The following is a 13,364-nucleotide window of genomic DNA, read 5'->3' on the forward strand; positions in this document are numbered from 1 at the left end:
GCAGTCCTTCCTTTGCCTTGGCAGCACTTCTGTGCATTTGGCCCTCTACGAACAGTGTCGATGTAGTTTTTTTTTTTAGCAAGTACAACATGATTGTAACTGATAGGCGGTCTCAAATGGAGGACACCTTTTAAACATTTGGCATGTTGTACTTAAATCATCATTGAAATTCCTCTTCCTTGTAGGTGTGTTGCACTGTGATAAATACGTTCAGAATAGTATTTTTCACTTTGAAATTGTGTTTGTAAATTTGAAAATAAGCATATTCCTTTGTGTTCGTTAATATTTCTTGCAGTCTTATGTTGATGTTTGTCTTATTTTCCATAGTCAATTCAAAACTGCATGACGAGCAATGTGTGATTAAACAGTATGATTTTACTCCCAACTGTTGTGTGTGCAATTTAGCAAATTATGCCTATTTTTAACCAATTTGCTACAAAACGCTAAATTTGAGAAGTTTAGGTGCTACAAAACGCTAAATTTGAAAATCAAAATGCTAAATCTCTGATTTTTAAATGCTATAAACCACGAACTCTATTGATCGCATTTTGTGGCAACGTTTCAGTTTCCTTATTCAAGCAGTGTCGCCTATCCTAACTTGACCGTACTATATGCATGATGAAAACACGCTTTAAGCGCCAGTAGAAAAATTATAACCTTCTCGCTTTAAATTTACACGATAATAGCCTTTCGGTAATTTAACCAGGCGCGAGAAAATATAAACTAACCTCTGAAATCAATTATGCACTCTGCCATATTTCTAGGTGTATCCCATTCTTACTTAATTGCAGTATTTTGCATTAAAATTAAGCAATCGTTTAGTTAGCCTTGTTTTTAACAAAGTAACAACAGTTATCAGACAGGTTTTTTACACATTTATTACGAAATATGTCCTCTTTCATTTCGAATATTCATTTTGGAGCAGCAGTAGACGGGTATTACTAAGGGCCCCCGACTTCGCCTTCAAATGTCGACGAGAGAACTTGTTGGTGGAAAGAGCGAGCGAGAAAACGATACCGAAGGTAATCAATTGCATGCAACATAATCACTGGGGTGGATAAATACCGGTAATGGTAAAAATCGTGCGCGCTTAATCACTTGTAATAACATAGGAATATTGAAGGGACAGCAAAAATTTACCATTATAATGGTGTTCTCTTTATATACCGTACTCGCTATAGCGGACCTCTACTGTATTTTAATTTTAATCCTATTAGGGTGGCGTGAACCAAGAGTAAGTTTTACTTCCGTAGTAAAGTACTCTAGAAGTTAGCATTCGGCGACTTCCATATGAGAGTAAATTACATCCGAAGTATTTTAGTCCTTTGAGATACTCCTGGAATAAATTACTACAAGAGTAAAATGTTGATGAGCACCATCTTTTAGTATATTACTAAAGAAGTAAATAACGCACGAATATAGGTTAGAATTTACTCCCATGTCGTGCGTGGAGTAAGCTAGGATCAGACTTGTTGACTAATTGAATACCGTATCGTATACGAGAGGAAGACGTTTCAAACGTGGGAATGGATTACTTGGATTATATTGACGACGGGAATATAATAGTGCGTACAGTGCGTGAAAGGCGAGAGCCGTATGATATGTACATGGAGAGTGAGTTTAAGGAACGTTTTGGCCTTAGGAAGGAATCCTTTACTTTCCTTCTAAATCTACTTGTAGATAATTTACAACAAAATTCAGACAGAAATTCAGCTGTATCTCCCAAATTACAGTTGTTGTGTGCCCTGCGAGTGTTTCGTACTGGAACATTTCAGTTAGTTGCCGGTGATTTAATAAACGTTCACCGCACAACTGCTGGCTGTATCTTTCATCGCGTGGTTAGAGCAATAGTTAGGTTAAGAGGGAGGTACATATAATACGCAAACTTTTCTTGAGCCCTAGTTCCCATTCAGCATTCTGGCGTTCAGAGCTCAAGAAAAGGTTCGCGTACTATACATATGCCTGTAAATGATGATGAATGTTCTGAATATAAAAGAAAATTCTTGACGTTGGCAGGTTTCCCACACATCATGGGTGCAATTGACTGTACGCATGTTCCCATTTTGTGCCCTCCCGGTGTCAACGGTGAACTTTTCAGAAATCGGAAGGGGTATTTTTCTATAAACACACAGGTTATTTGTGATGCAAGTATGAAGATCATGAATATTGTTTGCCGATGGCCTGGTTCTACGCACGATGCACGAATATGGGACAATAGTGCTTTTGCAGCGAACTTTGAGAATGGTTCATATAATGGAACGTTAGTGAGAGATAAGGGTTATGCCTGTACAAAATTCCTGACGACACCACTCCTACAACCAAATACATCCGCTGAACACCGGTACAACACTGCTCATGCAAAAACCCACAATGTTGTTGAACACACTTTTGGAGTGTGGAAAAAAGATTCCAAATTCTTGAAAAGGAAGTGCGCTTCACGCCTACAGCATGCGGCAATGCAATAGTAGCTACGGCAGTCCTCCACAATTTCGCTCTGGATGTAGGCAATATGTATGAAGTAAGAGACTTGTTCAATAACAATGAAAACATTGTGAATCACGGAGAAAATATAGCAGGAAATGCCATTCGGTATTCAACAGCTCCGCCATCAGCTGTCATAGATGACCTGAAGCAACACTGAAGAGGAGTACTACAGAAATGAGGAGTGATGTTCAGATATATGCAGTATAAATAAATGAATAAATAAGATGAATGATATAATAGATCAGTATAATGTGTTAAAAATTCTTCAACTCATGCAAGTTCCGTCATCAATGATGGGTCGTAACATATCACGATATGCCGTAGTCTCCTGATTTTTTACTTTTGAAAGTTGGCACGTCTGTACATATCAGCGTAAGTGTCATTAGCTCCGTGTATAGGCTTATTATTATTATTATTATTATTATTATTGTCGTCTTCCATGTGATTAGCTGCTATCGCATCAATCATCATCATGAACTGAATTAATACCATCGAAAACCTGGGGCATTATTTCAATAATTATTTTTGATGTATCATCAACGTGCGTTGTCTGTGGACCACCACCAGTTTTAATTTTTTCCCGCATGTCCGTGGCTTTCTGCTTCTTAGCCTTCGCTTTTAAGTCCTTTCACATAATTTTAAGTTCTTCTTCACTGCGTTTACCATCACTCGAAGCATTGAATTCTTTTGTCACAGCTTTCCATGCATTTCTTTTTTTATCCAGCATCTTTACATTAAATTTCGTACACTCTACATCGTCCGTGTACATCCTCATTATCTCTACTACAAGCATTTATCTTTTTCCCTTACGTTTTTCCTCCGTTTCCTATTGCACATAACCTTATGCATTTTGATTTCTTTAAAGAAGACACACGAACACTACACTACTCCGCGAGTAACGAGCGCTACTTCTATAGTAGTAACTAGAAGAGTAAATTGTACTTCAGCTCTCCAACGTTACTTCCAGAGTAAATTACTACTATAGTAGTTTACTTCTGTAATATGGACTTCTTTAGTAGACGCTACTTCCGGAGTAATTTACTCTAAGATGGTGCACGCCACCCTTAGAGTACTTGCTTTAAACGTCCAATGTAAGTTAACTGTTGACACTACACTGCCTTAGTATTTTTGCTCATCCACAGACCATAAGAAGGGTACCAGGAGGTAGTTAGAATATTGTGTGAAACAATATAATAACTTAATCTGGTTATTTTTCTTAGAATGGCTATAGAATTATTTAACACGCAGTAAATTTTCTTTCTCTGTTCATATCTTTTTAAAAATTGTTGAGTAGGCAACCTGCTTGTCGGAATTGTCATGCAGTTTGCGTAGCTTCCCTTGATAATCGTAATTGGCTAGTTTCGCATATATGTTGTCGTAAAGTATAACCTGTCTGGTTTGGTCATCATGCCGTGGTCACTCGAAGCATTATAGATTACTCATAAGCAATAAACTTCATGATGATCCGCCTCGAACAGCCCGACGTGGCGTAAATGGTGGGAGACATAAAATGTCTTAAACATAACTTTGAGGATTTTAATACATCGTGAGCATAGGAAATCTGGGGGTACCAACAAAAGATGTTGTAAACAACGGGAAAATGTAAAATGCGGGAAGGTAAACGTTTGGTAATACTGTATTGAAAGACTGACAATTGTGATGGCAGTTGCTTAGAAAAGTTAGATATTTTATGTAATCATTTGGTTCCATTTTTTTTAAAACACTGAAGTGTGGTTTGTCCACAATTATAAGTTGGTGTTTAATTTACATGCAGAGTACGAAGTGGTATGATGTCTTAAGATAGTGATGTTTGCTGTGCCGTCAATGTTTCTTTTGAAACATCTCAATCAGAAAATGAGAATACAAATTTTCTTGAACATGTTGTTAAAGTTCCTGAGTACAAAATTGTGAATCTTCAGATTGATTAAATGAATGCAAGAGGGACATAATTATTTGGCTGTAAAAAATGGATGATTGTGGTTTTCAGGATTTAAACAGTAATTTTAGTTTTTTCTGCGTTTGGTCATTTGCAAAGAGGTAAGAAGACTTATTCCGGTCTTACAGTGAAGATTTAGCAACAGTGTGTTAAGATGTTTTACAAGGAATACATTCATGGGGATTGAAAAAGTTTGTGTCATAACTACAATAATAATAATAATAAGGTGAATCATGTAATGTTTCATGAATTTACTAAAAGTTGTCCGGCTCCATGGCTAAGTGGTTAGCGTGCTGGCCTTTGGTCACGGGGGTCCCGGGTTCGATTCCCGACAGGGTTGGGAATTTTAACCATAATTTGTTAATTTTGCTGGCACGGTGCTGGGTGTATGGTGTCGTCTTCATCATCATTTCATCCTCATCATGACGAGCAGGTCGCCTACGGGAGTCAGATCAAAAGGCCTGCATCTGGCGAGTCGCAGGTTTGTGTGCAGTGTTGCCAACTTAGTTTTTATGCTAAATGTGGCGGAATTAGAAGACTGACGGCGGAGTAATAGATCATTTAACGGACAGCGGGGTTTTTTGGTGGAATTCTAGATTTATTATAGCGGGATTTAGTGTTTTATCCATTTTGTTTTTTAAAAAAACTTGTACTCCAGTCTGTCTCTAAGCTATTCCGTATTTCTTGTCAGGAGCTAAGTCACATGAGGAAAACATGTTATTTGGATTTGATGTTGTGAGACAATGGTATCAAATTTTATAATGTGTGGAGAAAGGGGTACTTAACTCCTAGTTGACGAATGACGACAGATAATGAAACTGTGAGAGAGTAGCATTTATATTTATGCTATGAAGGAAGACTGTTTAATGAACTGACCTGTTCTGTGTGTGGCCCTTGAGGTCGGGGATTCACCTAGTTTGCACCCGGCACTAAAATACCTACAAGTTTTAGCTCGCCGGCTCACAGGCACGGGGTTAATCAGAGTGCAACTCGCATATCAGGTGAGTGAAGACATTTATTATTTTAATTGCTCATTATTTGAGATAGGATTTCTTGGCGGAATTTTAACGGATTTTTAGTAGTATTTAGCGGATCTTGAAAATATATGTTGGCAACAGTGTCTCTGTGCCACTTGGAAATCAATCCTATGTTTTGTTAAAGGATCAAAGTGCTGTATGAAGCTGTTGCCAGTGTAAAGGCAAAGGATTGTTCTTTGGGAATAGTGATTGCAAAATGTGTTGATATGATGGACCAAGAAATATTTTTGTTGAATAAACTCGGTGACAACCACAGAGTTTAAAAGTTGCTGCTGCCTTCTGACCTCGGATTTCATGTCCTGGTGTAATCCATGGTTTTGAGGGTAGTGAAAAATTTGGTGGGGAGCAATACAGTAATTTACTACAGTACCTGGAAAGGATTGAATTGGGCAGGAAAGAATTTATCCTCGTACTTCATTTTGTACAACATGCATATTGTGTTTGCTCTTGTAGTAAGAGATAATGTTCAGCGGTTTATGGTTATGTATTCTTATGTTTCAGGTTTGGGAACCTCCACTTCCAAGGAGGCTAAAGAATACTTTGCTGATATGAAGAGACATAGAATTCTGTTCCAGTATGGGGGTCCTAATGATGACAGCAATATAAATATGGTATGTTGAACTTGCGAACTTCGTTATATATATTGGCAGGTGCAATATTTAGTGTGAGAAATTCAGCCTATACATTTTCTCCCTAGATACGTGCAATGAAGGTTCATTGATCCATTTTAGAGGAATCATTTTAAATTACATTATCAAAAGAATTCGGTACTGTATTCCATTGAATATTTTATGAAAATAATCATTATCAGTGTGCACTTGGGTACGCTTGATAAGCCTTTTTGATTCTCCTCTGTTCATCTGCAGTGTTGAATCCATCAAGACCTTAGAGCAGCAGGGATGACGGGAGGAATTTGTGTGTACTGCGTAGAGAGAAAAAGATACATATTTCTATTGTTGCTGCTGTCCTAACTTCTGGCCACTGGATATTTCTAGGTCTGTTGCTACTTTTTGGCAATGAGGAATTCTTCCTGGTGAAAGTAAACGCATAGACCCAGTTGTTTTAATTGATGACTGTACTTAATTTACAAATGCTTTGTATCGTTCAAACGCTGACTAGTGTGTGCAACTGACACAGTTCCTGTGTTGTGCCAGCATCTCCTTGTGCATCCTAGCTTGTCCTTTGCTTCTTGCTTCACATTTTTTAAAATACTGTTGTCATCAGCTGAAATTTGTGTCCAGGTATTCATTTCTCCTGCAATTCTTCCAGTAGCTACATAGTCTATGCAGATGCCTTGGATGGCTTAGCAGACCAATCCTGGTGTGAAACATACAGCTGTATTGATTGTACGTAATGGAAGGTGCAGGATGTGGCTAGGCCTGATGTTCCTCTTCTTCCTATCGTAAACATTCACGTTCTCATTTGTGCAACAGCAACTGAAGTGGTTGTGCACCAGCAAGTATGATCAAATACTTTAATACACCAGTACAGGACAGGTCTATCTCAACAGCATTGAGTGGAGTGAGAACAGCGACGGTGGTGACATCTAGCGTGTTGGTGTGAACTGCATACTTATCTGTGCTACAGCTGAGAGGAATGCACTACACTCACTGGAAATATTTTTGTTAAAATAATTGAATAATCATAATAATTAAGAATGAAATTTTAAAATATGAAATTCCTCCTTCATAAACCTCCAAATGAGCATTATGTTAGCCGTGCCTTTCGCTATGTCTTAAAAATTATAAAGCAGAATTTGTTTGAGGATCCACCCAGCCTCTGGGGAAAATGTTTAATAACTACACTCTCCTCTTTTTTCTAGCCTGTTCTCAATTACCTAGCACAGGATTTTGTATGGACTTAGCCTAGTTTTCCGGCCGGATGCCTTTCATAACAGCAATCATATGTGGATGGATATATACCGTACTCACTATTGCGTGTTTCTGTGGTTGTTTTTCGTAGGATGTGTTTTATATACTTGAAGATGTGTATGGATCTACAGGAATTAAGAGACACGATTAAAATCTCTGGCTCAGCCGGGAATCGTACCAGGGCCCTCTGAACCGAAGGCCAGTACACTGACCATTCCGTGGTGGCGATAATTTAAAAGGAAGTACAACTGGCCAGCCATCCTCTATTAACACTAATCAGAAGGAAATTGGAAGAGGTCCAAAACTCCGAAGAATGAAAAGGGGGGGGGGGGGGGGCACGAAGAGCTAACCATTCAGCCAAAGAGCCAAAGGGGGCAGATAACCTAACAACATCCATGATTTATTAAGATTTTGGGAACGAGAAGAAGCTGTAATTAAGAAACAGTAGTTTGGTCCATTATGTTGACTTCTTCTTCGGTATGGCCGATCTACAGAGCAACTCAATCTCACGCTGCCATCTCGCTTTTGCTGTTCTTTGAATTTTCTGTTTTACCTCTGAAGACAGAAATACATAATAGGCTATGTATAACACATATTGGGGTTACATGAGTGAACTACGATGTTCCTGACAAGGATGAAGTGTTCAGAATTTCCAAAAGTCTCTTTCACAAATTTATGCATGAAGAATTACCATACACACGTATTAAATTAGTTGGACTGGTGCTCAAGCCTATGCCAATAATACACTGAAATAATTTTCTTACACCGGGCTGAGTGGCTCAGACGGTTGATGCGATGGCCTTCAGGTCCAATTTGGCAGGTTCGATCCTGGCTCAGTCCGGTGGTATTTGAAGGTGCTCAAACACGTGTCGGTAGATTTACTGACATGTAAAAGAATTCCTGCAGGATTATATTCCGGCACCTCGGCGTGTCCAAAAACTGTAAAACTACTTAGTGGGACGTAAAGAAAATTATTATTATGATTATTATTAATTATTATTATGTTCTTACAGTAAAAGAAAAGGTGACTGGATTTGAAACTCATGGTCTTCAATTTTCAGTTTCAAGACTACCGCGATAACCATTACGCTACTGGCCCACAAGTTTTCGACTGTGAAATTTATGGCACTGTTTAACACTATGGACCCTCAAGCTTGAGCATACTAGAGTTGCATATTTGTTATTATTATTCGTTTTGCGTCCCACTAACATTTCAGTAACCGAGCTCGATAGCTGCAGTTGCTTAAGTGCGGCCAGTATCCAGTATTCGGGAGATAATAGGTTCGAACCCCACTGTCGGTAGCCCTGAAAATGGTTTTCCGTGGTTTCCCATTTTCACACCAGGCAAATGCTGGGGCTGTACCTTAATTTAGGCCATGGCCGCTTCCTCCCCACTCCTAGCCCTTTCCTGTCCTATCGTCGCCATAAGACCTATCTGTGTCAGCGCGACGTAAAGCAACTAGCAAAAAAAGAAACAAAAAAAAAAATTTCAGTAGGCTATTTGATTAAATTTCTTAATATAAGGGGCGTGGAATGTAACCTCAACACAGATGCGAGGTCATTACTTCTTTTTAATACTTGCGGTCCTTATCATTTCCCATGCCCATTATCTTGCTGGGTAATTTGTTCAGCGCATAACACTTTTCATGGAATATAACTGCAATGTAAGATTACAGTGAAACCTCGATTCTCCGTTTTTCGAGGGACCATGAAAATAAAACGTACAACACGGGAAAACGGAAAATCCGGGAATGAATGAAAACCATCAACAATTTGGCTAAACATCACAAAAATTAAATATGTATAATTATAATCTTACAAAAACTCCTAAACCAAACCAAACTACAGCGCCAGTGGGACTTTGCCTGCCAAGCGACCGCTGCTCAGCCCGAAGGCCTGCAGATTACGAGGTGCGCATGGTCAGTGCGACGAATCCTCTCGGGGCTCTCTAGATCGGGGTCGCCAACTCACCATTAGATAGCTCCACAATTAAAGGTATTCACGTAGGCTGAGTGGACCTGGAACCAGACTTATATCCATGTAAAATTGCCTGACCTGGTCGCAATCGAACCCGGGCCCTCTGGATGAGAGGCGGGCATGTTAGACCGCGAAACCGCATTAATTACCGGTACGCGAGTTCAAAATCTCGGTACTTTATATTCAATTTTACAGGGGAATCTTCGTCAGTTTCCCGTGAAAACTTCTTTCAGTTCAGCAACTTTGATTACGCGAGCCAAACTTCGAAAAATCTAATAATGCCAAGCGAAACGACAATCGACCACAAGTAGTTTTTAATTCTCTCATCTAATAAAATAAAGCACATTAGATACAAAAGCACCCAAAATGATGGCGAAATCTGTTCATTTCTTAATCTTTCATTGTAATTTGGTCTCCGGTATACTGTTCGTAGTCAGTTTCTGGAAATCTCGTACCGCGCAAATTAGGCCTACATCGACTTTTAAAGGTTATGTTGAACTCGAAAACATGGTTTCGAATGTAAGTATCGATTCTTAAAAGTTCTCGAATGCATTATATTCAATTCTCATACCTGCCAACTTTATAAAGCCGAAAATCAGGAGATTTAGATATTAAAATCAGGAAAAATCGGGATGAATCAGGAGATACAATTGGTCAAAACTGCTTGTTCTACATGTCTTGAACAATACAGCAGTACTATGGTAAACACTTATTGTCTCAAAACCCGACTGTTGCTGTACGAGGCTACCAGGTTAAAAATTACATATCTCTATTCCCTCACAAGAAGTAGGTGAGAGAAATGATCGGCCTTTTATAAATCTCCCGAAAATAGTATGAACTCGTGCTCCACACGTGAGAATCAGTCATGCACTTAGATACCATGCATAGAATATATTGAATAACGTGCCCGCCCGATTAAGTGAACCCCAATGTTATTTTTATCAAGCAGTACATTAAAATTCGCCTGAATTGTCTCCGAATGGCTCGTAAAATCTCTAGAAAAGTCACTAGTCGCTATGTTTGAAATTCTGTCACTAAATTATTATTTAAAAAAAAAAAAAGTCCAAATCTAGCGATAGTCTCTAGAATCGACTAGACTGCTGTGAACGAACACGAACATAGCACGCGAGAACGAGAGATTGACAATCGATACACGCGATGCGATATACCGTTTCAATAAACATCGCACATTAGCGCGCATTTCTCCCATTAATATAGGTCGATATTTCATATGAAAGCGGCAATGAACGAAGGACTTCCGGCCACTTGCGCAGAAAGCTGAAATAACGCGATTTGAAAACACATTTTTAAAGTTCATGAAAAAAAAGCTAAAATCGGGAGAAATAGTAGAGTAATCGGGAGGCGGGAAAAGCTGTTGGTAAATCTGGAGTCTCCCGCCTAAACCGGGAAAGCTGGCAGGTATGAATTCTGCGCGTCACAAATCGAATCAAATTGGAAAGATAAAAGAAATATAAAAACTTCAGAAATTACGGTTATTCGTGACCTTGAGGTCATCTGGAAAGCGCGCTCGCTGCACATGTCAGTACGAGTTTGAAATGATACCAACCATTTAAAATGTAGCGTGCGCAAATAAAACGACTGCAGGTTTTGGTATTTTAACACGAAAACGTAACATTCCCAGTATTACATCAGGACCTAAACAGTAATAGGCAATCCCAAGACCTCCCATGGCTTTCATTTTTTTTTAAATGTAGGGTGCAACATCTGTTTTGGTCTCGCTAACATATCATGTACGATAATACCAAAATGTACTGAATTTGTGTTAAGAAGGAGCAGTTTCGATTCCTTCCTGAAAGCCCAGTTACTCTGCAATGCCCTGAGCAAAGTGCCGAAAACCTCTTCGGCAGTATGATCGAAAAAATGTAAAAATATAAACATCTAACCCTGGACATAATATGGACGTTTTATAAGTGCGAACATATGACGAAACTCGTTCCGTCTTCAAGCAGAGCTGTCGAAATCCGCCGTGTCTCCTTGCAATTGTTGTGGGCACCCTCTGCTTTATGATTTTCCGAGATTCTCTAAACAATACCACACGAATGCGATGCTAAGATGGTCTCTTAAGTTCACCGCCGATCGCTTTTCTAGTACCGGTACTGTACTTGCTTTAATTATCGCAGTGACGGGGCGTTAACACCAAGATCCATAAATATGCCATAGCCGTCCTTTCGTGAGATACAGTTTATTAAAAAACGATTTTCGAGGATTTAGCATTGATGGGACTGGAATTTCTGGACGGTTGATCCGGGAAAGCGTTTCTTCGAGGAACGGATAATGCGGGACTTTTACAACGTGATTTAATTACGATGCTCGCGGGACCACGTAATTTGAACGCATATTCCGGGAAAACATATTTTCCGGGAACGGATAATCGAGGTTCCACTGTATTTAGTGACAAACACTGATACATTATAAGCAACACGACAGTGCGCCAAGCATCATACAGATGGCAGCATGTTTTGAAAAGTTGGTCACACCAAGCCATGTAGGTAGCAGCACTATCGGCTTTCTCGCTGAAAACAGCAAGCTGTCCGGTATTATCATATTAAAGTATTTGGTATGATCTTCATCCACCACTTGCATATGCTGTTGCACAATATGTGCAAAAAAAATTCCCTGCCATAATATTGCCTCAGCTACTGTTTGCAGACATTTCAGTTGGATGCCATCTGGCTTGGTTGTCAATTTCCAAATTCCATTTTACTCTAGGCCTGCTAGATGGCAGAGTAAACCAGACCTCGCTTGGGCGTCTATGGCTGAGTGTTAATTAGTTTTGTCGGATAACGACCTAACTTGTCGCCAGAGATCTTTAACATGCTGCCATTCTAAGACGTGTGTTAAATGGACATTTTCTATACTTCAAAAATCAAGACTACCTCTGCCAGGTTTGAACCCACTGTGTTGGTATCGGGAGGCCGACACACTTACACTGATCCACAGAGGCAGCTATGCTTGCCATTGAAATACCCTTCACCCTAATTTTAGGAGTGTTTTAATTTTCTATGGAAAAGAATTTTAACTTCATTTGCAACTTCAGTGTTGTCATTATTTTGCATGTGCCAATATTTGTACTTAACGTCAGCTTTTTTTAAAGCTGAAGATATTCCAAAGTGGAATGAAACTTGTTCTTTTAATGTTTAGATAGAATTTAAGCTGACACATATTTGTATGCATAAAAGCTAGCTATAAAATAAGTATTGGATGGTGGGAAAAGTCCTTTGTTGTTGAAGCCAGTACGGGATGAAAAATGTGATTTATAAGCTGTCTCCTTGCAGTCGCATGTTCGCTTATCCTGTTTTGGATTTCTGGAAACTTTGCATTCTGCTAGCGAAACGCCTGGTGTTTACTGTTCGTCTGTTCAAGGTGATCTTTATTTTTCGTCCAGTTGTGTACTACACTGTAAGTCTTGTCATCATACTTTCTCCCCGCAGCACGATCACAAATAATTTGCTCTGCCTCTTCAGTAATGTGGAACTATTCCTTAAGTGTGAAGGAACTATAATGAGAACTTATACCAACCATCCTAAATATGCGCTACTTCTAAACTGTGTACGCGTTTGCAGCAGACCACACACGGGGTGTGCAAGGCACAATATTGTGCAAAAACTGCTCATATGAGTTGAGCAATTATTTTACAAACTGTCAATTCCTGACAAATGGGCATTGGCTTATCGATGCTTTACCAAAGTAGTTGTGAACTTGTGGTCCGTGCCATCTATTGAGGACAATTTGAACCCCATGGATTCTGAGCTCCTTGTTCTTTCTGCCATTGAAACTAAGAGATATCGAAGTGAATATTACATTTGTTAAAGGAAGTACCATGAGCTACAGCCCGGCCATCATGTTGGTTGTCAAGTAGCGAAATTTAACGTGTACTTTTAGGGCAACATGAAAGTAGTACCAGAAATTTCTTGAGTGATTTGGATTAAGACAGCCCCAGAAGCAGACGAGCTCACAGAATGTGACCATGACCATCATGCCTCAGCTTGCAGTGCTCTTCATTGGGTGTGGCACAAGTTTAATACACCGTATGGCATG

At 39.3% G+C, this 13,364-nt stretch overlaps 1 protein-coding gene across 3 annotated transcripts in view; it reads left to right on the forward strand.

The window, feature by feature from the left end:
- Positions 1–13,364, forward strand: part of Top2 (topoisomerase 2) — a 326,551-nt gene that overhangs the window by 109,500 nt on the left and 203,687 nt on the right. For all 3 annotated transcript variants that reach the window (XM_067136112.2, XM_067136110.2, XM_068225185.1), the window contains one exon: positions 5,959–6,068. In XM_067136112.2, coding sequence (XP_066992213.2) covers positions 5,959–6,068 — 110 coding nt within the window. The remainder of the gene's footprint in view (positions 1–5,958; positions 6,069–13,364) is intronic.

The sequence above is a fragment of the Anabrus simplex genome, chromosome 1, assembly GCF_040414725.1.
Source record: "Anabrus simplex isolate iqAnaSimp1 chromosome 1, ASM4041472v1, whole genome shotgun sequence".
Taxonomy (NCBI): domain Eukaryota; kingdom Metazoa; phylum Arthropoda; class Insecta; order Orthoptera; family Tettigoniidae; genus Anabrus; species Anabrus simplex.